General features: G+C 49.4%; 1 protein-coding gene across 30 annotated transcripts in view; it reads right to left on the bottom strand.

The window, feature by feature from the left end:
• The window catches only part of LOC141934040 (hydrocephalus-inducing protein homolog), a 163,703-nt gene that overhangs the window by 95,746 nt on the left and 40,515 nt on the right, over positions 1 to 27,442 (bottom strand). For 27 of the 30 annotated variants that reach the window (XM_074849200.1, XM_074849210.1, XM_074849209.1 and 24 more), the window contains 5 exons: positions 21,247 to 21,448; positions 18,384 to 18,549; positions 8,508 to 8,607; positions 3,946 to 4,064; positions 1,713 to 1,936 (listed from right to left, as the gene is read on the bottom strand). In XM_074849200.1, the coding sequence (XP_074705301.1) occupies positions 1,713 to 1,936; positions 3,946 to 4,064; positions 8,508 to 8,607; positions 18,384 to 18,549; positions 21,247 to 21,448 (811 nt within the window). Of the gene's footprint in view, positions 1 to 1,712; positions 1,937 to 3,945; positions 4,065 to 8,507; positions 8,608 to 18,383; positions 18,550 to 21,246; positions 21,449 to 21,619; positions 21,698 to 22,582; positions 22,675 to 27,442 lie in introns of those variants that run through there. The other 3 variants (XM_074849221.1, XM_074849223.1, XM_074849224.1) reach the window with 3 other exon arrangements.

Genomic DNA, 27,442 nt, shown 5'->3' with positions numbered 1-27,442 from the left:
GCCTCCCAGCAGCAGCAGCCCAGGAAGCTGGTTGCTGAGGAGGCACAGCCAGCCCCACAGCTCCAGAGCACCCAGCACCAGCCTTCCTGCCTACACCACGTCATCCCGCCAGCCCGTGGTTAAAGACCAGCTGGGACAAGTTTGCATGCTGCTGCGGTCCTGAGAAGTGAGCTTTGCCTCTCCTATCATCACCTTTTTTTCCCCCCTTCTCCCCTTTGCTTGGTGGGGATTATCTCTTGCCGTGGCACCAGCCCACAGGATGATACCCGAGTCTGTGTGACAACACCTGCCACAGAGCTCCCCGTCTCCCACGTCAGCACTGCTCTGGCTGCAGAGAGGAGGTACCACAGCGCTGGCTGCACAGAGGACAGCTTGTCCCAGCCCATGAGCATGAGAGATGATGCCGAGGCTGCTGCTACCCATTTGGGATGGATTATTAACAGAGGATTTTAAAAACACTGCCTCTGCTGCAGTCACCCAGGCTGGCCCATCCCCAAAGCCCTGCTCTGCTGGCCTTGCTGTGTGTTCAGGGGGGGTGGCCCAGGCCATCTACCGTCCAAAGCTGATGCCATCCCGCTGTCTGCGGTGGCCCAAGGGCGAATGAGCTACCTGTAGGAAGGAGTCACTCCAGCTCCTGGGTACCCAGGCCGGGCAGCAGGCATCTCCACACCTTTCCTGTACCACCTCCAGTCAAACTGCTTTCCAGCATGGGTAGTCACTTAAAGCCCTGGGGCCCTCACACAGAGATGTGTGAGAACCTGCCGTTGCCAAATTCTGTGCAAACAGTGTCCTGGAAAGTCAGAGCCACGTGCCTCAACCATGAAGGCAAAGCTCCTTCCCAGAGGAACCCAAGACTTTGAAAGTTAAACTGGGTATTGAGGGCACAGGAGGCATGGTCACAGGTGGCAGCAGGTCGAGGGAGCTGATCCTGCCCCTCTACTCCACTCTGATGAGACCCCCCCCTGCAGTGCTGTGTCCAGCTCTGGGGTCCTCAGCACACGAAAGACATGGACCTGTTGGAGCGGGTCCAGAGGAGGCCACAAGAATGATCAGAGGGATGAAACACCTTTCCTGTGAGGACAGGCCGAGAGAGTTGGGATTTTTCAGCTTGGAGAAGAGAAGGCTCCAGGGAGACCTTATAGTGGCCTTTCAATACTTCAGGGGGGCTTAGAAGAAAGATTTGGACTGGCTTTTTAGTAGGACCTGTCATGATAGGACAAGGGGTAATGGTTTTAAACTTAAAGAGGAAAGATTCAGACTAGATGTAAAGGAAAAAAATTTTACAGTGAGAGTGGCGAGACACAGGCACAGGTTGCCCAGAGCGGTGGCAGATGCCCCATCCCTGGAAACATCCAAGGTCAGGTTGGACGGGGCTCTGAACAACCTGATCGAGTTGATGATGTCCCTGCACATTGCAGAGTGGTTGGACTAAATGACCTTTAAAGGTCCCTTCCAACACAAACTATTCTACAATTCTGTGATTTCCTCTCACAGACAATTACACTTCATTTGCTGCTGAACTGCAAGGTTCAAACTGGAGTCAAGGCTAAAAAGCCTTGGCTCTTAGTGTGGGGATGCTAGGATCCAAGCCAAGACTAAGACCTTAGACAACACCTTTTTTTCTCTGTTCCATCCTAAAATGAGGTAGGTGGGAGATGATTACCCAGAGACAGCTACAGATGTGCCCACCAAGCTCCTATAACCCTCCTCACCTGATAGTCAAGGTCACAGGCTCAGGGGATCCATTCACACTGAACCTGAATTCTTCTGTGAACTCCCCCAGGATGGTGGAACTGAAGGAGATCCGGATGACTTGCAGCCCGTCCGGCAAAATGATGCCCTCCTGGGGGAGGAAGGTGAAGCAGGAGCCCAGAGCTGTAGCTGGAGGGACCAAGTTGAAGACAGCGTCGATGGCTCCTTTGTTAAACAGGACCACCTGCAGCAGCAAGAAAGCAAAAGGGAAATACATAAGGAATCTTCCTTTCTTACAGAAGGCTGATTTGTTTTCTGATTAAGCAATTAACATCTGTAAAAAGCAGAAGATGCTGTGTGCTGCTGCTTGACAGAAGCCAAAGAAAATACAACAGGACAAGTTCTGCCTTTGGGTTTTTCATACAAAGCAGTGACAGCTTCATAGAAACAGTCACTCGGGGTTTATTCCACTGACACAGAGCAGCCCACTTCCACTTGCAGTGCAGAGGAGCTGCTCAGCATCACCGAGTTGATGCAGACCTGTCCCTAAGAGCAAGGAAGGGCAGTTGCAGCATTACTAGTGAATCATCACACAACTGATTCTGCTCCCGACGAGTCCGATCCTGCCAAGGGCAGAACACGCTGCAGCCAAGTTTACTGCATGTAGAAGACACCTCAGGGCAGCACTATAACCAACTTCAGAAGCACTCCCCAACTCTGCTACGGTATGTGATTTAGGTTTCTTATTTTTTCTTTAATGGGATACTTTCTTAGTCTTTGCTCAAACAGACGTGTCAGGAAAGGATGAGCGTGCGGTGCACAGCAGCTCCATCTATTCCAAAGAATTTCTCTTTCCTAAATATTCACAGCCACCATCTAAGACTTTACTGTTATCAGAATAAACTGCAAATTTAGAACGAAGCCGTATTTTGTTGAACACTTGAGAGATCTACTGCCTCGATCAAGTGACACAATCCCGCAGCACTTGTTGAGAGTCAGCTCTTCTCATGTTGGGCGAGAAATGCCCACAGCTGCTGCGAGTACCAGCACGCTGTCAGGCACCAACAACCCCCCCGAAGCAAAGCGGTAAAGGTTCTGATTGCTGCAGGGTGAAATCCTGCCATTTCCATGGACTTAACTATCTGCTTTGGATTTCTTTTCCCTAATTTTTGTCCTTGTAAAACCTGGTAGAAAAATTGAGACAGAAGCAGAGAGATGTCCCGTATTTTTTAATTTTGCAGCTGCTGTTAAAAATATTCAGTATTCAAGCCCTGCAAGGGTAACCTGAAAACTACTCTCTCCTCCCATGTCTTTTACCCCTCAGTTACAAATTGCACTTAGGGATCCAACGCTGAGCTGAGGTTTACCTCCAGTCTAGCTGCTTAGTACAGCACTAACAGTATCATCTACTTAGTCACATCTTCTCAAGTCATGAAAATAATAAAGTGATAGAGAATCAATAAAGTATCACCATTACAGATGCATAGAGAGCACAATATTTTGGTAAGAAAACACCTTAATGTGTCCTTCCCTGCCACAGTCAAGCTTTTGAAAGTATTGCCTCATTTTCTACCTCTTTCAGTTGCCCTATCTTATTTTTTTGCGGAAGACTTGACACCATTGACAGGGGGAGGCAAATATGTAGGAAGTTCCTTTGCTTCATTTCCAGAAATGCTTTGCTCTTCATAGAGATGCAGCAAATCTGAAGAGTGGCGAGAGACCAGTCAGCAAGGGAAAGCACTCCCAGTCCCGTTGCAGGACACAGCTCTGAGCCAGAGGCTGCACAGCTTTCCTCCAACTCCCAGAAACCGGCAGCATGCACTTAACTGAAAACTGGCTGCAATGGACTGGAGTTCAAACACAGTAAATTTGTTCCAGCTGCTTTTTAACAGCCCGGGTACAAAGGTGCATTGCATCCAGGGATGAAACAAAAGCCTCTGAATATTTATCTTTTTGTCCCAGAGTTGCTTTCATGTGTCAAGGGGGTATTTTTTCACATGAAGCCTCCCAGCTGGTCTCCAAGGAAGGTTGCCAAAAAGCAGGGATTAAGACTTCACAAACAACATATGCACCTTTCAGATCCCATCAGAAGTATCCAGATTCTGGGAAAGCCCCCAGATTTGACTAGTATGTCAGATAGTCCCTGCTCACAATGACCCGAGTTGCCAGAAATCCCACAGGTCCACGAGGCTCACTGCTGCCCTGGGAGCCATCAGGATCCCCTGCCAGCCCCTCAGAATCCCGACTGCTCACCTCATAGCTGTGCTCTAATCCAACGAAAACCTTCCCGATGTCCAGCTGCTCAAAGCTGAAGCGGAGCCGAGGCCCTATGCCTTCCCCTTTGATGCACAGGGGCAGCCTGGTCTCGCGGCCTGGGGAGAGATTTCCACTTCAGTACAGTAATTCCCTCTGTTATCCTGGACTGCCCAGACTGCCTCAGTGCTACTCCCTGACTTGGGGCTGGATGGGACCAGCTCTAGGTGCTCCAGGAGGAGATACAGGACTCTTCCCTTCCCTCAGGAGACATGTCTTGGGGCTGGCTTCTAATTTCTAACCAACCCCTCGGGCTGGTTTCTCATTTAGCCATCAGTTTGCACCCGGAAAAAGCGATGCTGAGTTTAAAACACAATCTCTGAATTTCTTCCCATGTGCTTAGATGAGCTCTGAAATCCATTCAGTGAAGGCACAAAGCTCATGAAACAGAACTGAAGATAAAAATACGCCATCTATACCGATGCAATCGGAGACAAGAGCACAGGAGCCAAGAAGTACGAGCCCAGGCAAGGCGAAGCTCCCTGCTAAGGGCGGTATGCACGTCTGAGAGCTGCCTCCAGCAGGCAGAGCAGCTCAGCCACTGCCCGTGCCTGACACACAGCTCCGTGCCCAGGGCTCCCCTCCTGCAGCGGCACCTAAATAAGACAGGGCTTTGTGATCTCCAGAGAGAAGCACTCACCTGTGCCCACCATGATACCGAGAGCTCAGCTTTGTAAAGACACCTTACCTGAAGCACGCTGAACAGTTATGGAAAACCTCACTGCTGAGGTCAAAGCCATCAACATACTGCTAATGCACACACCCTTGCTGCAAAGGAACTGAGACTGCAGGGCTTATAGCTAAACTCTAAGGTGCTCATTTTCTTCCGTAAGCCTGCTAAGATGACAGTGTGGGATCTCTCAGTCTGAAGGATGTTCTGAACCACTGCAGCAGCCTCAAGTGCCTGAACCCTAGCTCCAGTTTCGGCTTGGGTCTCCCTGCCATCCCATCCTACTCTGCACAGAAAGTGAGTAGCACAAGGAAAAAAAGAAAGGCCCAGAAGTTGTATCTAACCTTCAGTGTAGCTTTTGTGCAAAAATATTCCTCTGTCCTTTTGTTTAATGCTCACCATTAATTAAAGATTAGGGATTGAAGGTTGATTTTTTTTATCTGCTGCATAGTTATTCCAGAATGTCCAAAACTACTTCCTATTGCAAAGAGCAGCCCAGGTGGGACAACACAGTGACTAGATCACAACTTGAAAAAACTCTCCTGGGAACAGCCCTTTCAATGATTGCTGACTTTCTGATCTTGCAACCATGGAATGAGGATGTTTGATAATGTCCAAGCCAGAAAGGAAGAGCGAGGGAGCTTTTGTTGAATTCAACATTTTTTAAGTGGATCCAGACAAAGCCCAGCTGATAGCAGAGATGAGAGTTAGGCTGCACAGCTCAGGCACTAATTGGAGGGCTGTGTATTTCTATTTCATAGACACCATAAAAGAGACAGTATTGGGTGCTACCTGTCAAAAGATGTGATGCTACCTTGCATCACATGTGGCTTAATTTTCATTAAATCTCTAGGTCTAAACCATGGAAGCTCTTAGGAAATGGCAAAGATTTCCAGGTGACAAGCTTTTGTCCATGATCATGCCGAAACACACATCCCATGGCCACTGCAATCAAAAAATCAGTGGCAGTTCTTCCCATTCTGCAGTAGGTCCTCATCCTCTCCAGAAGGTCTCTGGAAATCATCCTTCCTTCTACCCCTACATTGAACTTGAAACTTTAGGAAATCCCAGAAATGTTGCTCTTCCTCCTTCCAGGTGAACCGCAGAGCGGGCTTTTCCCAAAGGAGGAGCAGCAGACTAAACTGCAGGCAGCATTCAGGAGAGCTGAGAGGGGAAAAGAGAGAGTAGGCCCTCCTCTTTGCTAGGAGCTGGGGCTTCCAGGAGCACCCAGCCTTTGCCCAAGGCCTGGCTACAGCTGGGCTGTGGCCCTGTGACACTCCCCCCATAACAAGTCCCTGAGCACACAAGCCAAGGGCATGGAGGGGCTACAGACTCCTTGTCCTCAGTCCCAACCCCACACCTGGTGCTGTGGAGCGAGCACTGGGATCTCAGTAGGAATAACGCAGTGGCATGTCACAGGGTGCACAGGGTGGCACTGCTGCCTCGCTTTCAAATAAATAGGGTGTAGGTGGCCCAACAGCATGGGGCTTTGCTGCCAAAGTCCTTAACTTCTGCTGCTTTCTGACACTCAGTTGCTTGTTCACAGAATGTCCCCGTCCTTTGTAACTGGTTTTGAACATGAGTGTCATCTGACCGCATCAATAAACAGTGTTACATGATGCAGGACAGTTCTGTCACAAGGTAAGGGAGTGATCATCACTTGGGATTTTACTTCTCCCTGCAAGAGTGGCTAAAGAAAGTAAGGTGTAACCCAATACAGTTCTGTGTGCAGACAAACCTAAAACTGAATTTTAGGTGTCAGAGCCCCCACCATGTGCTTCCTTCCAGCACTCAAGAGCCACAGCTTCATTTGCATGAATAACTAAAAAAGTTCATTTTGAGATTAAATATTTGCCGAGGGCAAATTTCAAACCACTTAACTGCCAGCTCTGCAAGTTGCACAGTGCTGATTAGTTCTGTAAATCACTGCCTGCAGAAGCATCTGCTAAGCAATTCATGGAGGCACCTGCAAAAAAGTGGAGGCCAGCAAAGCCCCTTTCCAGTGGGGCATGAGATCCAGCTGCACAACTCACAGGGCTGCACTGGGGCAAAGCTCCCAAGCATTCCCAGAAGGGACACACACCCTCTGCAAACGCTCCTCCAAAGGGATTTGTGACTGGCATGCACATGCATGAGGAAGGCAGTCACGCTTCTTAGAGAAATCAAGAAGCAAAGTTAACTGACTCTAGTTAAAGATCACTGTTTTCTTCTTTAAACTCTTCTTGCACTCAGGGACCTTGACTCTGGGACAGTTTCCACCCTGATAATACAGCGGATCAGCTCTGGTTTGTAAGGGAGGGAGCTAGGTGCATCGTTTAAATGACCTCCTTGAGGTCCTCTTCCAAGGAGCCAGTGGGGGAGTTAAGTTCTCCCAAGGGCCCATCAGGACCTTTTCAAGAGCAGGCTTCTCTCTCTAAACACAGATCATTTGCCCAGCTCTGTTTCCTGTAACTCTCAGAGCAGCTCAAGGGTTACATGCAAGTAGTTTTCCTACTTCTCCACAAAAAAAACGCTCTCCTGGCACAACCCCTGGAGACGCCTGCAGCAAAATGACGGACACCCCCATCACCAGAGCAAAAATCCCAGAGCCAGGAGCACAGCACTGAGCGAGGAATCCCTTGGGAGCAACTTTTTAAATCAATCCTTTCCTTCCACAGCTCTAGCAACTGCAGCTGGTGGGCAGGAAGACACTTTGTTAACACAAGCCCTGAGTAATGACTGTAGGTGGCATTTGCCAACTAAATCCTGCGCAATTACAGTATAAATAAAAAGCTGTTTCATGACATTTGCATCCCTCAGCTCAGAGCGGTAAGGAGAGCAACAAAGCAGCTGGGTTAGTGACTTCAGGACACTCCAGAACACGTGCCTGGCTGCTGGAAGACCACGGGCCTCGCACCTCTTCCTCTTTGATGGGGAAAAACCCTAATGTTCCCTGGATGGAAGTCTGACAGCGCTCTCCAGTCTTGAAAAACACCTTAAGCAGCACCACGCAGAGACAGAGAGGAAGGGCGAGGTCACCCGAACCCCGCAGCCTGCTGCAGGCATTCCCTGCCCCGTGCTAGCACAGCAAAGCCACCACCTCTCCCAGGGCAGAGATGGTACAGCTCAGGGGGGGCAGAGATAACTGCTCCCAGCAAAAGACATGATGGCACTTCTGTAAGACAGGATGAGCATAAAGCTTGCCTAGCAGACTGCTCGGACTCTGATTTCCAGGGAGGGCGATCACCCCGCTGAGTACTGCAAGCCCTGCGCAATGTACCCAGAGGCACCACAGACTCAGAGCCACAAGGTGACAATTCCCAGGTGCTGGCCAGAGGTGGTCCTTCTGCAGACAGCCTGTGCTCAGCAGGGCTCAGCCACCCAAGGTCTGGCAGCGTCGGGGTAGAGAGAGGGGATCCAGGGTCTGGAAGCACATTTGTAACTCAGCTCCTACCACCTCAGGAGTCTGATGATGCATCCGTGTAATAAAGACGCCTCCTGGAGGCAAATGGTCTACAGGGACATGGTGCTCATCCACTGAAGCTGTTCAGCTCTGTAGCTCTTTGGCCTCTACAGGCACCTGGCAGCAGAGCAAATGCTGGTAAACCCATGGCATGAAAACTTACCCCTTCACTGCCTTGGTTGTTCTGGGATCAGCGATCCAGGCTTGTAGCCACACATCCTGAGGGCTGGCCTTGGACAGGAGACCACCTGGAAACCGCAGGGACCGTGGGCATGTGCCAGCCCCCCACTGACCACTGACCCTTCCTACCAACTACACGAGAACCGAGTGGGCTGCAAGACTACTTGCGCCTCCACTGTGGGCAGCAGAAGCAGGAGAAAGGAGCCGTACCTGAGATGTCGCAGTAGACCGTTTGTTGATAGACTCTGGCTTCTTGGGGTCTAAAGATCACATTAATTTCAGCTGAGGAATTTGGCCAGATATCTCCCTCCTGAAACAGGAAACAGCAAACCATTTATCTTCAAACGTCACATTTCTTGTTTTCAACCACAGCCCTGTAGCCTTTATTTAGAGCATCAATGAAGAGCAGGGAACAAGCAACACTTATCAACAAAATTTATGGGGGTTTGGAAGCAGCTGCAAAAAAACTTTCTAAGTCTCTTACCTTTACTGGCATCTGGTAGAGGCATTTTGTTAAATTAGGGCTATAATGAAGCAACCAAACTGGCTCATGCTCCATCGAATCAAGTAGGATTTCTCCAGAGGTATCAGCCAGTTAAGAAAAAGGTCCCTCTCGCCTCCAAACCTTCCCGTATATCCCTGTAGCACTATGGCTACATGACGACTTTTACTCAGATCAGGAGAGATTTAACAAATCAAATAGAATTTTCCATTCTTAGTTACGAAGGTGCTGCCTCTTATGCCCTTCACCTGTACATGCACGTAAGTATTTAACGTACTGCGGTGAGTGGGGGCACTCAGCACCAAGCAGAACGGGCCCTCCTGCCTGGGGATAAAAGAAGAACAGGCCCGCTGACAGCTGCTTCTGCCCCGAGCCGTGAGCAGCCAGCCAGCACGCAGACTCCTCCAGCTGACGGATGATCTGGGAAAGGGATTGAGAGACAGATGCATTCTGTTTCTCTGTGCAAGGTGCACACACTCCTGTTTCCCTGAACACAGGCTCAGACAAGAAGAGGCGGGATTTGCTTACAGCTCCACACCTCCTTCAACCAACAGGCTCTTTTCCGTGTCATGCTCTTGCTCAGGGATTTAAGTCTGGGCCATGCTACCAGTGTGTCTGCAACTCTCTGCTGCTTCCTCGGGGTCTTCTCTCTCTGCTTCTCGCCCAAAGAGTCCTGGCACTGGCGCTCAGTCCCAGGGAGCCTTGTCGCACAGTTTCGGAGGCATGTCTGGTTTCTGAAGGCTCACACTTCTTGCAACGGGTTTAAACAAAGACACCACTTACATCCCCTGAACCCCTAGCATTACAAATGTTTTTTTGTGTATTTGTTGACATAAATATAGGCACCTCTGACAACTGTAGTAATACTCTACAAGGAAGGAAAAATTCAGCTTATAGAAGGAGACAAACAGAGCTCTTTTTCTATCAACAAAGTGAGGCTGTGATTCTGCATGCTGCTGGGTATCCTCGCTACTTTGTCCAGAAGAGCCTTGAACTGAGTGGAGCCTCCAGCACTCCTGCAGCATAAATATTAGATAACTGTAATACTTGCCGTTGACTATAGCTCAAAGGACAGCCCCCACAAAATGGAAGAGCTATGACATGGTGAGTTATTGGGCTGCAGCTGCAAATAATTCCCTAATGCACAGCCTGCTCAGAGTCAACGGAACAGAGGGGAGAACAGGTAAACTGTTTCAAAAACCAACTCGATCAAAAACCAATAAAAGCAATAAGGGAAGTCTGAAAGAATAAAGTCACTTGGATTCTTCTCAAAACCTAGAGCAAACACATTTGCCAGATCAAATGTACTTCATGTCCACAAGCAACTGCACAAAGATGAAGCCTTACTATGTGACAACACGTCCGCTTGAGGAAGCAAACAGGGGACATCAACCCGTAACCCCCAGTCAGCGTGGCAGACACCAGATCCCTCGGGCCCCATAGGGATGCTGCAGAGGCTTACAAGCACCTGGAGAGTTGTCTTGGATTGACAGGAATAAAAGCATTTGGGGTGCACCCAACAACATAAGCTCTGCTACGACAGCTGGAGCTTGCCTCAGCCAAGCCACTGAGAAGAAACACTCCGATGACAGATTTCCCTGGCTTGGCTAACTAGAGTCTAATAACTCACCGGTGCCCATCACCCAGCTGCTCGCTGTGTGTTCAGCAGACTGAATCCAGTGGTCTCACCCTGGGCAGACCGTCCCTGGGAGGGGGATGCACTAGGCAGCTGCTTGCCTTTGCTCCGAGCCCCGCAGCTGTAGCTGAGCATGCTGCCCAGCTCACGGCGTTCTGCGCTGCCCCTCAAAGGGTGCAGCACGGGCTGAGCTGCCCAGCGGTGCCGTTTGATCCTCCAGCTGCTGTGCTCCTCTGCCCAGAGAGCTGCAGACAGTCCCCATTCGGTTCCTGCACGGCAAACGGTGCCTCGCCAGGCTGACCAGCACCATCAGCTACGCAAACACTCCCTGCTGAGACGCCGAGAGCAGTGGTCATGCTCCAGGTCTTCATCTACAGAGGGGCATAAAGCAGGGGAGAAGAGCACATCCTGAGCCTTAAAAACACAGGGGGGCAGTGAAAGGGAGGGAAGTCCAGCAACGTGTAGGAATGAAGTGAGCCCCATTTCAGAACAGCCACCCAGATCACTCCATTGGCTCTGTAGAGCCTCACGTGCCAGGCAGCAAACTTGGGAGAAGGTATTTGAATGAGACAGGACAGGACCAGCAAGACTGAGCCTGAAAACTGATGCCAGGATTTGACTGTAGTTCTGCCATCAGGCTGACAAGGGCTGTGCACATCCGGATTACCAGGGGCAGGCAGCTTAGAGTTTGTGCTGGCTGTCAGACAGACGATGCCCACCATAAACTGAGCATCTGATTTGCTACGACTGTGTTATTTCTTGAAAGACTTTGTGATCTATCTGAAAAAACAGCATTAGATTTTACACCACGTCATCGTTTAGTGCAACACTGACTGCTCTAAAGCAGAGCTCATACGAACAAGAACAAGGTCTCAGAGGCAAATCATTCCTGGGAAACTCAGAGAGCATCCTTCCTTCCACCAAGGCCAGAAAACAAACAACTTTGAGCCTAACACGGAGTATCAGTCTTTCAGATTAACTATCTAACAAAGCACTGTTTTGCCTCTGGCTCCTGCCTTCTGCTGGATCACAAGCCGAGGGTATTCAGGGGTCTATTTAACGTGGCACAGTCAGATATGCTGGCCCTGCAGACACCTCGGGGCAGTTTGGTTGACTCAGAGACTGACAGAGGCAACACATCTCCTGTTAACAGAGGTAAGTGTGACACAATTCATAAGCAAAAATGAAGCTAAGCAGGAAAGGAAGAAAATAAAAAAGAACTGTTGGCCTGATGAATATGCATCTAACAACAGCACACTTTTCTAGCTGAGTGTTTAGCCAACTTTGGGATTCGATGAACTCCAAGGCCAGCACATCTGCGACAGAAATATAACCGACACGGTGATCTTACCCCACTGATCTGGAGCACAGGAACAGCAATGCATCACGGAGGCAGGGACAGGGACAGACTTGACAGGGCAGGGGACCTAGGAAGGTGGTGCAGAGCCAGAAAGCAGGGACAAGAGTGGGAGATCAGAAACAGTCGGTGCTTGATGCTCGTGGCAGCTCCGTCTTGCTACGAGCTGCACCCACACCACCCGCCCTGCTCTGGTCACTGTCCGGCTTTGGGTGAACAGGACTAGGATGGCAAACTTACCTGTTCCCCCAGCAAGCTCTGGCAGCCAGCCAGACTGATCCTCTGCATGCCAGAGCCCCTAATACAACTTGCACAGCAACGATCCCAACTGCAGGGCTGTACACACAGGGAAACATTGTGACTACAGCAGGGAGGAGGTAACAGAAAGAGAACTTCATAAGAAAACGTTTCAGTAAATTCCACTTCCCCGTTTTACAGCATACAGAAATGGAAGCACAGCAAGGCTTTCACCCTCCGCAGAGTCCATCCAGGCTTCTGTGGTACTTCCAATGCTCCTCTCAGCACAGCGAAAACCATCCAGGAGCTCCTCAGTGGCAGGGCAGCACTGTCAGCCCCAGCTTCTCCAAGGAGGTCCCAACAAACAGAAGGAATAAGGGCTGAATCCTCAAGGCCCAAGTGTTCAGGAGAGATGTGGGAGTATTCACACTTATAAACATTAGTTACCTGATTTGGATCATCTACAGGGAGCCTCAGGCTACAAAGCCGACATTCTCCTTGAATGAAGAAGCTGAACATCCCAGGCTCTCCACCAACCTGGGACACCTGAGCTTTGTGTCAAAGGCAGGCAGTGAGGATACCCCTCCTCCCCAGAGTAACCTAAAAACCTCTGATAGTCCTCACACCATACCCGTGGTGTACCAGCCCCAGGTACATGCTATCTCCTAGTCCAGAGAGCAGTCTCTGTACAGGCCCTGGGCTCCCTGCAGACACTGAGCTGGATACCAAGAGCTGCCCCATGGAGCTGCCCCTTCCAGTCTGTGCAGCTCTGGATTAACCTGGTTTGGGATTTGGGACAACATTGCCCACACTTACCCTGTCCTCAGGGGACAATTCCTCTTGCCACAAAACTGCCTTGTGCAATCAAGTCTGCTTCACTGTCCTTTCCCTCTCCACCCTGGGACCTGTCCCCACGAAGCCCTTGTCCCCAGCTAAGCCCTGTCCCCAGCAGCCCCTACACATCTAACAGGCACCAGGTACCTGGACGCTGGCAGGGCCAGCAGCGATACCCTGCCTCCTGCTGGGTGCCAGGGCTTGCGCCCAGCAGGACATCTCAGAGCAGCTCCTGGAGAGAAAACCCTGCCTGACTTCATCTTTGCAGAAGATATTTGGAAACCAGCTCACAAACAAAGGCGAGGCCCTGTCACCCCAGCCGGGACTCACTGCCCAAGGCTTCCTCTGCTTACGGGCAAGTGGGCACAGAAGGCAGGAGAGCAGTATCAGGGCTTTGCAACCTGCTCCGGCTGCCTGCTGCTCTCCACGGGGGACAGGAGACACTACTCATGGCACAGAAAGCCCTAGCTGCCCCGGCCTCCTGCCACTCCCACATCACCGTTGCTGTCGGAAGGAGAACCGAAGCTGGGTCAGTACCTGCGTGGCGTTTGTCTGGCACTAGAATTTGATCCTGGCCGAAGATAACCTAAACTGAACATCGAAGCGGTGAACTTCCACTGCAGAAAAACCCACAGCTTCAGCAAGAACCTGGGAGAACACCGCAAGTGTACGCCTCCAAACAGCGAGGGAGGGGAAATGAGTCCCTGCAGCCGTTATTCAGAGCGGCCAAGTCCCTGGTGGGACAATTTGCTCAGCACTGCCAAGACCACAGTGATTGCTGCAGCATTGCTGGGATTTCTCTGGACAGTCTATAATTAACTAGTGCGTGAGGGAGCCTAAAGCTTTAGGCCGATGTCATTCCTTCTTTTACAACCTAAACAGACGAGAGTGCAGCACACAAACGCCCTTGCCAGGGCTGAGTCTTGCCATGCTCCAGGAAGCCATCCAGTGACGCACCGAGATCCCGACAAGGGACATCCCTCCATACATCTGAAGTGCTGCTGGAGCCCAAGGCATGGGCAGATGAGACTCCTCTACGGCTCCAGAGGAAACAAGCCTACGCACTGGTAAAAAACCATCCTTTTCTGTGCATCAGCACAGCCCTCTGGACCAACCCTAATGCAGCATTATTACTGGAGCCTTGCACTCACATCCTCACTCATGAGAAAACCTGCACCAGCAGTTCATACACTCAAGTCTCCTGAGCTCCTGATATGAAATCACCATGCTGCAGGCTTTGATATTTGGACGGAAACTTTTGGCAGCATGTGCACAGACAGCTTCCCTGTATTGTCAGTGAAGCTGTAAGCCAGACCATTTGCCTCCAAAGGTGGAGCACAAGAAGAAATAATCAGTTACACTTTATTCCGTGGCTAAAACAAATTCTTTAAAGATGTAACTATTCCAGGAAACTGCCGTCATTTCTCCTGTCATTACTGTTGTGTCAGACTACAAAACTAGAAAATATTGTGAGTTATTTCTCCTGGAAATTCAAATAGGCTGTTGAAGAGGTTCCTTGCATTCCTGCTACCCCACAGGGGAAAAAAGAACTGCTGCTTGAAAGGAAATGCTTCATTACCCACCCTTGCAGGCTACTGCTACATGCGTCCGAGCCTCGGGGCACCTCAGGAGCCAGCGGTCTGCCTGGGCTAGGTGTTCTCTATAGGATGGCAGTTGAGTCAGAGCATGGAGAACCACCATGGATGGTAACCAGGACAGATGTAAAACTATGCAGTGCTGTGAACATGGTATTGCAACACTTCTGGCTCTAACGCTTCTGGCCTCAGACAGGCTGCAACTGGCAGGTGGCATAAAATACAGACAGTGGATGTATGATGGTACAGCACAACCACTCCAGCTGTCGTACCCTGGCTTTGCTACAGCATAAAGCAAGGTGATACAGGAGGGGATGGCACACCGTGACTCACAGCTACACAAGTGGTCTCTCTGCAAGAGTCCAACCATAAATACATGCAGATCCTATTTCTCCTCCCTCAGCCCCTAAATAATGAGAATCTGCTAGATCTCCACCATTCTGAGTAAGAAAAAACTGATCTTGAAAAGCTGGGCACCACCAACTGCTGGCCAAATCACCTGCTTTGCTTTGCAGAGGGGGAAGGCAATGGAAGGAAATCACTGCTCAAAGCAGTCAAAGAAACAAAAGACATAGCTGTTAACAGAAGTACTAAAATGACACTCAAAGCGCATCCTGTCAGCTCAGGGCACTAAGGAGAAAGCCAGTGCCAAAGCCAACATCTGCCTCTTTCCATAAATAACTGAATGCACAGGGAGCTGTGGGATGGACCACGGCTCCCACTGGAGATGGTGCCTTCCACCAAAAACTAAAGTGCTCTGCAGTAGCCTCTCATCTGAATGGGGAACAGCTTGGTTCCCCAGCTGAGGTGCAGATTTGCAGCAACAAACACTGTTACCTCCTGGCCCAACCTCTGGATCAACAACAGTAGCACCTTCATACCCTGGACATCTTGAAGACCACCTCCATCAGCTCAGAGTTCACACGTGACACTGAGGAGTCACTACCAGGCAAGGACAGGACAGTGATGACTTGTCAAGGTCAGTGTAACAGTAACAAGTCCTCGTCCTCCCTCTCCTCTGGTTGCCATTTCCAAGGAGTCAGCTCCCATGGGTCTGCAATGTGACTTACAGCCAAGCTGTGGTGGGGAGGATGCAGCAAACAGCAAGGACTTTGTCCTTTGGTAGCCACCTGGGCCTCTACCACAGCTGCCTCTGCTGACATACCATGTGTAGATGCAAAAATAAACCAAATTTGAGATGTGCTCAGAAAGTCAGAGCTGCGTATCAGCTTGTTTCCCACAGGCTTGGACGATTGCTCAAAATGTTCTTGGTCACATGGTAATTCCAAAATCACGCCTCCTCTTTTTTGTTATTAATTTTCATCAACGAGTTAACCCTATACAGACTGAAGTGACCTGCTGCAGCTTCTACAGATTGCAGCACCTGAAAATACTGACAGCTAATGGCCACTGGCACAGCAAAGCTTCTGCACAAACCCTGCAAAGCCATCCCACCCAGAAAGCGTTTCCAAGACTACTCTCCCTCCACCAGCTTCCCAACCTCTGGAAGCAATTATTTCCTCCAGTCACCTGTTACAAGGGTTTCATTATTTCGGTGGGGAGCTCCCACATATCATGGGTGAGAGGTGGGAAGAAGAGAGCAGCCACTTTTGGCCAGAAGGTCTGAGGCAGCAAGGTCCCATCTCTAGGGGGCCTCTCCAGCAGATTTACATGGCAGTGCAAGAAGGGTGTCTGCCCAAGCTAAAAGTTACAGGGCTGTCACCGGAGAGAAGGCTGTGGAAGCCAGCAGCAGTGGATTTTTAAATTCTACATTTGATAAAGAGGAGAAAATACTTACTACCATTTGATGTAAAGACACCCATATGCCAGGGGGAAGGACAGGCACAAGCAAAACTGAATGATTGTTCCATAAATAATGGAATTAATGGCAATCAAAAGGTTGATAATGCTGGACAATACAGAAGGGGAGAGACTCACGCAGTAGCCCACTTATATTCAGTCCTAGAGCAAACTGTGTAACATTAACACAGCCATTCAGGAAAGGTTTCCACTCGAGAGTTGAGGCCAGGCTACACTTTATGTCCGTATGTCACTACATGGAGTACCAGGACTCGGCGCTGTGGGCAGTCGGACTACTGGACCTCACCTTAACGCACTTCAGGAGCTCAAGAGCAGGCTAAGCTAGTTGTGGAGACACAGTGTCACGGTCCACTCGGTGGACTCGTGATGGTTCGTTTGCTACGATCTCGAAAGTGCAAAATTAAGGTGACCAACACCAGAGGGGATAGCAGTAATCAAACAGTGAAACTTTATTGTGTTGCCCATGAAGCGGCACGCGATAGTTAGAGATGGGTGAAAGAAAGGGGAAAAGTAAAGTTAAGTTTAGAGAGAGGTGGGAGAGAGGTTATGGCTACCACCGCTGATCTCACGACATCCTAACGGTCCCGGGTCCAGCTGATGCTGCGTCATCAATCATCGTGATCCTTGGTGGGGAAGCTTCAAATTTTTGTTGTCCAGAGTCATCTTTTATGCTCAGTAACACACCTTGCTCCTCCTCTGCCTCAGGGGTCTCTGCCCTTCTCAGAATTCAATTATCATATCTCCGCCCTTCTCGAGCGAGGCCATCGCGTGTGCGCAGGGGGGAGTGTCTGAGGCGTGGTCAGTCTTGGAGGCAGGTAACCTTCAACCAGGAGGTGTGTTTTGGTATTATAATGGAGCAAAGTTCGTCTAAAGTTCATGATTTCTTCATCGATGTTATGGCAACGGTTGCAATCCATCCCTTTTGACAGCAGCTATGTGGTTATCTCTAACGGCTCTGGCCAGGACCAGGTACCAAAGAGCAGCACAGCACTGGCTGTGCCACACAGTTCTGCATTCAGGAGCCTTTGCACCACATTCCACTCCAGGGATTGGCAACTGCGCTCCAAGCAGGCCATTGTCGGTACCTCACTGTCCATGTCCCTGATGACAATGTTGAGACAATGCTGCTTTTCTGACCAACTCTTACACACAGTCTAACTGTAAAGCAGCAGGAGCCCTGGGACACACTTCAAAACCAGCTCTGACACACCACAGGGTGCTCTTAATGCTCAGCTGATCAGCTCCCACTCTCTACAATATTCCCACTGCTCTGACACAATCTCTTGGTCACATCATGCTGCTGTCAGCTACAGTGGTGTGAAACTGCAGCTGTGCCAACATTGGTGGCTCTCAGCCTTATATGGGATATAGGAGTAACTGAGCAGATGATCCCCTTCCTTGAAAAAAAAAAAAGTTTCACCTATTTTAAAAGGAAGAAGAGGTTGAGATTGTCCTAGGATTTACTCCAAGATGAAAAGGGATTTTGCATTGCTCAGACAGTGGGCATTCTTCATCTCAGACCATGCAAATACTCAGAACCAGGGCTCTGGCTGACTGAAGGATATGGGGTTTGCTTGCATAAACAGAAAAAGCAAAAAAATTTCTGTACCTATGCACAATGAAAGTCAAAAAGTCCGTTTAAACCTGCCAGCCTTGTGTCCAGGCTCACAGATGACACTGGAAGGGAGATTCAGCCGTGGTATCCATCCAGGTTATATGAAGAGATTGGTATGTCTGTGATCAAACTTGGGTTGAATTTGGCCTCCTTTCCACAGAGGACCATTTCATTCCTCAGGTCAAGATGTGAACTGAGAGTGCTCTGATATCCTTTGTTAATCCCCATACGCTACGTATAAACTGTGCCCTTAATAGCTCTCAACAGGGAGAGAAGTGCCCTTAATTTATAGCCCTTGCAGCAGAGCCCAGCTTTAGGCAGCCTCTCGCTCTGTCAGGAGCCCACAGAAATGCTTTTTGCCACAAGCTCTCACAGCCTCACTAGAAACCTGGTGTTTTCTCTCGGCACATCAAGGCAGCTGATGCAGGGACCTGCCAAGTGACCTCAGCCAGGGAGGAGAAGGAAGGGAGGTTCTCAGCTATCACTTACCAGCGGCTCAAGGGTGAACACATCGTCGGAGAAAAGCATGGAGTCTCCTTGTGCCTTTGCCCACTGGTCCTGGAAGGGGCGGGAGAGAAGGGAAAGGTGTTCTCGGAGAGCGGGGTCCACCTTGCACTCCCTCAGATCCATCTCGTCCTCTTTCTGCCTCTGCAGCCTGCAGCCACGGGGAGAGACAATCCAAGCAGATAATTCAATGAGCAACCTATTTGCAGAGACTCGTGTGAGCGCAGGGGCAGCAAAGCGCTCGGGGAGGAACAGCAGCAGCTCAGCAAGGGGCTGACCCCAAGCCGCGGAGTCCCACACAGATCAGATTATCACTTGCTGTTCGCTGGCACGGCATGTAGTTTTACTCCACGCTTACAAGCTCAGAAAAGGTTTCTGAAAGCCAGCAGCCCTCGAGAGCCTCCCGGCTCAAAGCCTCTGCCACAGCTGATGGAGAATCCACCAACAACCCCAACTGGCTTCTCCTACCACAGAGCTGCTTGGGGGAGGCAGATCAAGATGAAGGAGCACCCACTGCAGGGCTTCACTGGCAAGGGGAGACACAGCTGGGTTTCAGCTGCAGGCTACTGGCATCACTCTTTTCTTCCCCTTTGGACCTGCAGGGATAAGCAAGCTAAATGTGCTCTCTGTGCCCTGTCCCACCTTCCACCAGAGGATCCCAGAGCACTGTAAAAGCAAACAAATGAATTCAGGCATCGCATCCCTTTGGTGAAACCAATGGTTTTATATGCATGGAAACAGGCCCTGAGAGGGGAAGGGACTTTGCCTAGCATCACCCACTAAAGAAGTCTGGACCAGCATCTCTGAATCCAAACCCTTACATCTAGCCTTGAACCACCTCATCTTTTTCCTCTTTTTGGCCATCTCTGTAGAGCTTTGATGCAGTTAATCTCTCCCTTACTTGGTAGCTGTAGCAGAAATCATTCTAGTGTTTAAAGATCACAACCAAGAGATAAGGGAGCACGGCTACAGAGCAGTTGCTTCCTGGCTGGCTTATCACTGTCCCCTCTGCACACTCCAGTCCCCGGCCATGAAGAACCAGCAGGTGACAACTCTGGGGGGATGAGTGGAAGGCTCCACGTGTAGCAGATCAAGGCAATGTAGTATAAACAGGATAGCAATCATCACCCAGCTGAATTCAAATACAGTTCAAAGGAAATATGGTCATGGAGGTTACTAGCTATACACAGACAGAGCCTCCGGCAAAGGCTGGCACCAGCGCCAAAACCACTTGCTTTGGCTCGCTCCCCCTGGAGTGCAGTGGGCAATGTTTCTCCATGGCTGACCTACAGCGCTGCGCGTGAGGAGGGCTTCCAGCCACCGATGAGCAACCCTCAACTCAACCTCCATCAATGGACAATAATTCCACCATTACATCCCAGAAAGTCCTGCAGGAGGGAGACAGAGCAAACCCCTGGATAGACCTTCTAATGATCCAGGTCTTCTGGGGTCACAGCCCAGAGCAGGGTCCTGCACTGTCTCCTCTCATGGAAAAAGTCCTCTCTGCTCTGAGATCTCAAAAGCTTCTCTGACAGCAGGACAGTGGCCTTGGAGCTACGGCCATCCCTGAGATTGCAAGTAGGAGGAACAAAACGTCCTGATCAGACTCTAGGACACAAACTGGCATGAGATCAAATGTAATTGGAAAAGAATCAGGTTGAAGTGAACTGTGGGGAAACCTGGTTGCCTCTGAGGGGAAAGAGGATCACTCAGGGTCCAATCTGAGACAGGCAGGCGAGAGGAGAGCGGTAAAGGAATGGTCCAGGCAAGTGCCCAGAGAAGGTAATGAGATTTTCTTTTAAAACACTGAGCTTGCATGGAAGTCACACACTGCGTAATTAAAAATAGAGAACAGTGGAAAACTAGTTTTGGCCTTCAAGGCATTTCTGACCTAATTATGTTGAACTTTATTGGCTCAGAAGCCCTTAAAAAGTGCTCCAGTTTAAGGCAGTTTCCTGATCAGCTATGAGCTAACTCCTATACACCTACATCCATGCAAGTCTGAAAAGTCCCACAAGGATTCCCTTAATCACCCAAACTTTTAAGTGTCATTTCCGGTTCATCCCCTCAGGCTATAAGTGTTTCTCTGCTGCCTGAAAGGGGAATTTCAAAGCTTCACCACAGACACCCTTTGAAGAACCTGCCCCATCTCTCAGCACCATGAAGACACAGGCTGCTGCAGCCCAAATGCGCTCTGTCCTGTGCTGCCCTACCTTCCCTGCAGAACCCTTCACCTCCGAATTCTCCCCAGTCTCTGAGGAAGGGTAGAAATACCTCGTTGTGCTGGAAACCGGGACAGTGCAGGGCAATTCAACATCCTACAGCAGGATGGCCTCAACTTGCTGGGCCAACGAAGCACTTTACCTGCACATTACTGGAGAAGGAGCCTGCCACCTTATCAAAGCTGGAGTGGAAGAAGCTGCAGTGAATATCGTAACAGTTATGCTACCTGCAGCTATGTTAAGTGCTGCTACTCAGTGCAGTCCCAGGGAACGAGTGCTGACACTTTCCTCAGCCTCATGGACCCTCCATAGCCAGGGATCTCTGGACCTCAGTGGTCTGGTGCTCCCACCAATGCAAATTTGCTCTCTGAGGAAATCCAGTCATTGCAATCATCCTTTCCTCCCCAAAATGCCATCCTCAGCTATACTACATCCATACTCCAGTATGGATGGAACTGGAATGGGAGGCACTGAGCTCCATTACCCTAAAGCCAAGGGACACATAACCTGATGCCGTAGATGGTTTACTTGTCCTAAACCATTCAATGCACCAACACCCCTTAAGGCCATACGTTAGTTTTACCCTTGGGTAGTGTATCTTACTGAAATGAATCTTTCAAACGAACCTCAACTTCTGATGATCCTCCTCTTCCTGAGTAACAAAAGCCTTCCACTGGAAGTGGACTATGATTTCACTCCGATTGTGGATGACCACAGATCTGTGGTTTGACAGCGTGAGGTAAGTCTTCTCAACTGTCAGGGAGCTCCTGGCCAGCCCGATGTTGACATCTACAGCTGCTCCATAAAGGCTTGTGTGAATATCTTCACCTGGAAAAAAGCAAAGGGGAGTCTTTGCTCATCTCACTTGCTGATGGAAGTAAGAGGAACAAAGCAAGCCACCAGTAACAGATGTGCCCAGGTGGCCTTTGGGTTGCCATCCCAATCAAGTCACAGGGAATTCTGCATCCAAGTCATTCAGGTGACTCTGAGGAGTCTCACCTCAGTCAAGGCTTGCCCAGTGTTGTGTCTCTCCTGATCCCTTGTTGCTGACAAGCAAAGATGTCTGGGGGCACGTGGGCAGGAAATGGAGGTTCAGAGGAACAAGTGACAGCCCAGGGCAGGATGGGACACAGAAGAGAGCTTCACCGTGCTGCAGAAGCAGCGCCCTCACTTGCTGTGGGTTTGTGAAGACATGTCAAAACGAGACTGGTGGGGCAAGGCCCACCCCAACCTGCCCATTACAGTCCTGCAAGCCCATTTCCTCAGCCGGGACCCTGTTGCTTATGCCTGAGTCTGCAAGTCTACACTGCGTCTTCCCAAGCCATCCAACGACCAGAGCGAGGGCATCTTTGCTTTCCACCTCAGACCCAGCTGAAGAGGGGAGTGTCCTGGGATGTGCACATCAACTGACTAACGACTGGAGCCTTGCTGGAGTACCTGCCAGCACGTCACCCTCCCAAACAGACTCCCCCCAAAGGCTCCCTCATTTCCAGAGCTTTCAAACCTTCCTTCTTCCCAGCCACTCCTGGGAGTCAACTGAGCTCAAACTTCAGTACCAAGCCCACTCCTCCTCTTGCAGGCAAGTGTTTCCCAGGTGAGATACAAACAGCAAACATCACACACACTCTCTAGAAACGGCATTTCTGTGGAGTGGTGCTTAAAGCCTCAGAGCCAGCCCCCACAGACAAGTGCAGCAACCTGGCCATAGCCTGGAGAGCATCCCTCTGCAAAGGCAGAGCCTCCTCCTCACTGCACAGGTCACAGCAAGGCAGCCAGAGAACAGATCTGCCTTTAAACGGCTACCGTGCAACAACACAGGGAGAGAGCTGGATGTGCGCTGGGTGGACTCCTGAAATCCTAAGCCAGACACAACACAGCAGAATCACATTTGTTCCAGGGGGGAAAAAAAAAAAAAAGAGCCCCCTCTTTTGCAGGGGCGCTGGGGAATGAAGCAAGACTCACCCTTAAAACAGTAGATCTCTAGAGTCATTCAGTCATCTCCACACACGGAGAATCCAGCCTTCATGCCTGTATAGCCTCGATTTCTCTGTTCTTAAGGGAGTCTGGAGTGGTAGGGATTTGTGGCCAGAGACGAGTTACGTTGCGAGGACAGCAGCAATGTTTACAATGACTGGACAATCTGCTTTCTATAATGGACAACTTGGCATACAGAAATAACTGATGTTCAGGAGGGTTACAGAGGCGGGTATGCTTTATAAGCATTGCCTCTCCCTCCACTGAATCCTTGGCATATATTGGCAAGCAAAGGAGCCAGGAGCCAAGAAATGGGAGACATGCACAGTGCTTCGAGCTCGGGTTTATGGAAACATGAGCCAGCGCTCTACAATGATCAAGATGACAAACTACTGCAAAATAAACACCATAAAAACTATCATCTGTCTAAACCCATGGCCACGTGTGTCCTGAAATACTGGGTATAGTTCTGATCTCAAAAAACAAGCTGAAGCATTTGAAGCTAAATAGAGAAGGGCAGAAAGAACAATTAGGAGTATGAAGCAGCTTTTATAAGAAGATTGAACAGGACTCCTCATCCTAGAAATCATATGGGAGATAGGTGGGAGAGGTTTGTAAAAGCATGAATGGCCTGGGAAATGTGAGTAAGAAAAATTTGTCACTATTTGTCATAAAACAGGAACCTGAGGGCCTGAAATAATGTTATTAGTCAGAAATTACACAGAATTGGTAGTACTTTTCCAGGGAGAATTCCTTCCTTTGGAACACACTGCCACAGGAGGCTGTAGAGGCTAACAGCTGTAAATCCAGAGAGCAACTGGACAAATTCTTAGAAGATAAAGCCGTCAGAAGGTATTCAACAGAGATGAGAATAAAGCCCCCAGCACAGAAAAATGCTAACTCTAGAGCCCACGAGGGAGAAAGCATATGCACTGCCTGTTTCCACACAATTTGCTAAACATCCCCTATTGCTGCTCTCCCAGGGAGGAGCTGGGGACGCAGCCACCCCTGCGCTCCTGGCTGCAGGCACCGAGGACTCTTCTGAAGGCTGGAGGGTTTGCCGGAGCACCTTCTATCACAGAGAGCATTTGGCATCGTGCTGAATACATAAACCCACAAATCTCTGGGTCCAGGAGAGTGTGCACAGCTGCCAGCGAGTCAGGAGGAAGCCACGGATCTGTCTGCCAGGCCAATGAGCTGACACAGAGAGCGGACCTGCCAGGGTCGGCCACGGGCGGCTGCAGGCTGCGTGTCTTGGTGTCAAATTAGATGTGACATTTCATTTAAGACTCTTGGCTGTTTAGTATGTAAGTTTTTAAAAAAACCCTCTGTACTGTAACAGCGACGTAGCACTAGGTATTTCATTTGACAGGGTAATGTCCATGGTTGTGGTTTGGGATGCTTGGCTGCCATGAAAGCACATTCACTGAATCTAGATGTGTCTGCCCTATCGTTATTTACACAACATGAGCTTATTACAGGCTGTCAACTCTCTCATTCTTACATGCTTTTGATACATTTCCTACAGGTGGCAGGACACAGCTTTCTCTCTGCAACCTGAACAAAGCAATGCCTGAACTTGAAATTAAAAGCTAGACTTTTTATAGAGCAGTAGAGCAGATGCTTTGGGTTGTGCACTCCTGAGCGATGCTCTTTGACACAGCAGAAACACCACTGTGTTTTATCCCAGCATCCATCTGCGTGACTACGGACACAGGTATCTGAGCACACCATGGTAACTTTTCACTATCTTGAAGTGAGAAATCTAGCATTGGGTCATCCTCTGTGGGGCTCCTGGTGTGCAGGGAAACAGACAAAGAGAGAATTTACAGAACAGCTAAAACATCTTTCTGAATTCTTCTAATACTACAAGATCATCCTGGTGCAAGAGGGAATCATTTTCAGAGCAGTACAAACTGTTCTTAAACAGAAAGACAGATTTTGTTTAGCCTGAAAGTATAGCTCAATGAATGGATGAGCAAACCCTTGAACAAGATTTCAAAACAAATCTCAGGTTTTATGAAGAACACTTTCCTAGTATTCACAGCTGGTACTTTCCTTCATTGATTACTGCTCTAAACATTAGGAAGCTGGTAGCCAGATTGATTAGACTGAACAGAAACAAAACAGCACTCATGCATTTCGTCTTCACCAAGACATTATTCTTCCTCTATCCCTGTGTCTCCCTCTCTGCTGAATTTGGATTTTAAATCTTTTTAGGAGTGAATGACAGTCAAATTTGGAATATTTAGGTGGCATGGAAAGCAAATGCAATTTCATTTGCCCAGTCTGTTAGAAGACAGTGCCTTGCTCTCATCTCTTCTATGAAGGCAGCTGGAGAGGGACAGGTCCTGCTGCTTTTTCACTGAAAATACAAGCAAGCAATGAAAGCAGAGCTCTTCACTCAAAAGGATGTTACTGTACCCCCATATCAACCTATGATAAGTAATTCTTTTGCTCCTGCTACTATCATACCCAGCTGCCTCCACTGCTGGCATATCCTTGTTTTTCAAACAGCATGCAGAGGTCTCCGTTACCACTTCACCGCCGGAGAAGCGAGTCACTTCACCAGGCTAAGCGATCTCTGGAAAGCTGGAGAAGTCACCTACAGCCTGATCCAGCACCCCCACCATGTGCTTTTTGCTGCGTCGCCCACAGAGCTACCACTAGATCAGAGTCAGGAGCACTGCTCTGAGCTGTTTTGCTGTTGGGAAGCTAATGGCTTCACCTACAAGATGCGCCGAGTCTCCGCCGGCCTGAGAAAGGCCGTCTGTCCATTCCCACGCTTGTATTTCCAGCCCTAGAGCAAAACGCAGAGCAGCGACAGTCATTTGTAAGTGCTTCTCCGAGGTGGTGTTCAGGAGCTGCCTTCAGACATCATTAAACCATCACGTTATTTACTCCAGACCTCGTTTATAAACCTCACCACTAAATCACTGCTGCTGCTAACACAGGTGTTTCTAAAGAACCATTCCCAGACTACAACAAAGCTCAGAGCATCCTCGTCATTACTGTGGCCACAGGTATTGCTGTAACGGTCAGAGTCCCCAGCGTGGCCCCGGCCTTGGCAAAGCACCACTGAGCCCACGCAGCACAGTGCAAGAAGAGGGTCTCTACCCCAGAGGCCCTGCAAGGAGCCGTAAGACAACAGATGGGGATGGAAAGGGAGGTGGAAAGCAGTGACCAGCCAGCAGTGCTCCACAGGACAGGCTGCAGGCTCTTCAGACAGCTCTCCTGCACGTTAAGTCATCTCCTTGCAGTCAGGCTCTCACTGTGCATCCTTCTGTGACTGAGCACCCACAGCATTCCCCATCACCCCTCTGCACTGTGCTTAGGAAGAACTGTTTGCCTCCTTCCAGGATGAAATACTCCGGCACAAGAATATCTGGGAGCCAGCACGGAGGCTTTGTCCTGCCCAGCATGAAGGAGCTTCGCAGAATGTATTGAAAAGGACGATAAAACCGTCGGATGATGAAAGACCACTGCTGCATACCCAGGATGTCGCGGGCTATTTTTAATCATTATTGCTACTACAGGAACGATACGCTGGGGTACCTGACTGGCTGAAACATTGCTTTTGGCCATGGGGAAAATGGTGCAGGAACTTTCATTCCGATTGCCTGGCAAAGACATGCCCAATAGACCACTTAATAAATCAGTGACCCTTCAAGCTGCTCTTCTGCTTCTCAGCAGATGCTGATCGATCCATAAGGAAAGGAGGTTAATGAATGGTCAGTTCTGCCCTGAAACACATCCCCCGGTAATGACACTTCAGGACATGTCAGTGATTTCCACTGATGATAGAGTAGACAAGCTGCGGTCAAGGGTGACCTGCAAAGAGATGAAAACCACATTCTTCCAGAAATCTTCCATGTGCTAAAAATGGGGTATGCAGCGTCACGCAGAAGTCTGTTTCTGTGCATGCCTGAGGATGAACAAAACAGCCAGAAGGAGATTTTTAACTTCCAAGTGACCCTCCTAGTACATACACCCCAGTCTGTGCTCACGCAGCCAATCCATGGGTTGCTGGAGCAGGGTTTTTGTTCGGAGGGGTGTTATGGAGTTGTGGAGCTACAAAGCTGTGCAAAGAAACCTCAAGCAAATGAAGCACAAACTTAATTCCCCTTCATCTACCCTCAAAGTGATAGATCATCTCTCTTGAAACACAAGGCCCTGGAGAGGGGCCATACTCTGCAAGGAGCAGAACGGCCTTATCTAAAACAGTGTAAGAAAAATTCATTTTTACAAGCAGTTCTAGAAAAGGGGAACAAAGACAGGAAACAGTTGTTACCTATTAGCTGTTTTGACAGAAACGAACACTTTGGAGACCAACTAGACTCACCCATCAATCTAAGTGATTTGAACTATGAAAGCCTATAACCAATCAGTTGTATAAAGTATTAGTTACCAATCCTCGCTCTGTTGCAGTGCTGCTACTATTAAGATGCAAAGACAACATAGAATTGCACAAACTCCTATTTACACTTTTTTTGCCTACAATATATGACTCCCTCCACTCACTTTGAAGCAGATGTACAAGAACATGAAAGTCTGACAGAAACCAGCCACACTGCTGGGAATTCTCACAAGCGAAGGAAAAAAAGCACAACGTGCACTCACCACCTACGACAGGCAGAAAGAAAAATCCCTTTGCAAAGTTTTTAAATGCCTGATAGCCCAAGGAAAATCTAGAGAAGCCTCTTGTGCAGCATCAGTCTGGCTTACACCTTAGGATAACACAGGAAACAAGATCTTCTTTAAAAACTCACAGAATAAAGTAAGTTTCTAACCATCTACCAGCACTGAACACAAATAAAAAAGAATTACATCGGTTAGTGCACTGCAGGG

This window comes from Strix aluco, chromosome 24, assembly GCF_031877795.1.
Source record: "Strix aluco isolate bStrAlu1 chromosome 24, bStrAlu1.hap1, whole genome shotgun sequence".
Lineage (NCBI taxonomy): Eukaryota > Metazoa > Chordata > Aves > Strigiformes > Strigidae > Strix > Strix aluco.
The sequence above is the reverse complement of the archived record's forward strand: the minus strand, read 5'-3'. Positions and strand labels throughout refer to the sequence as shown.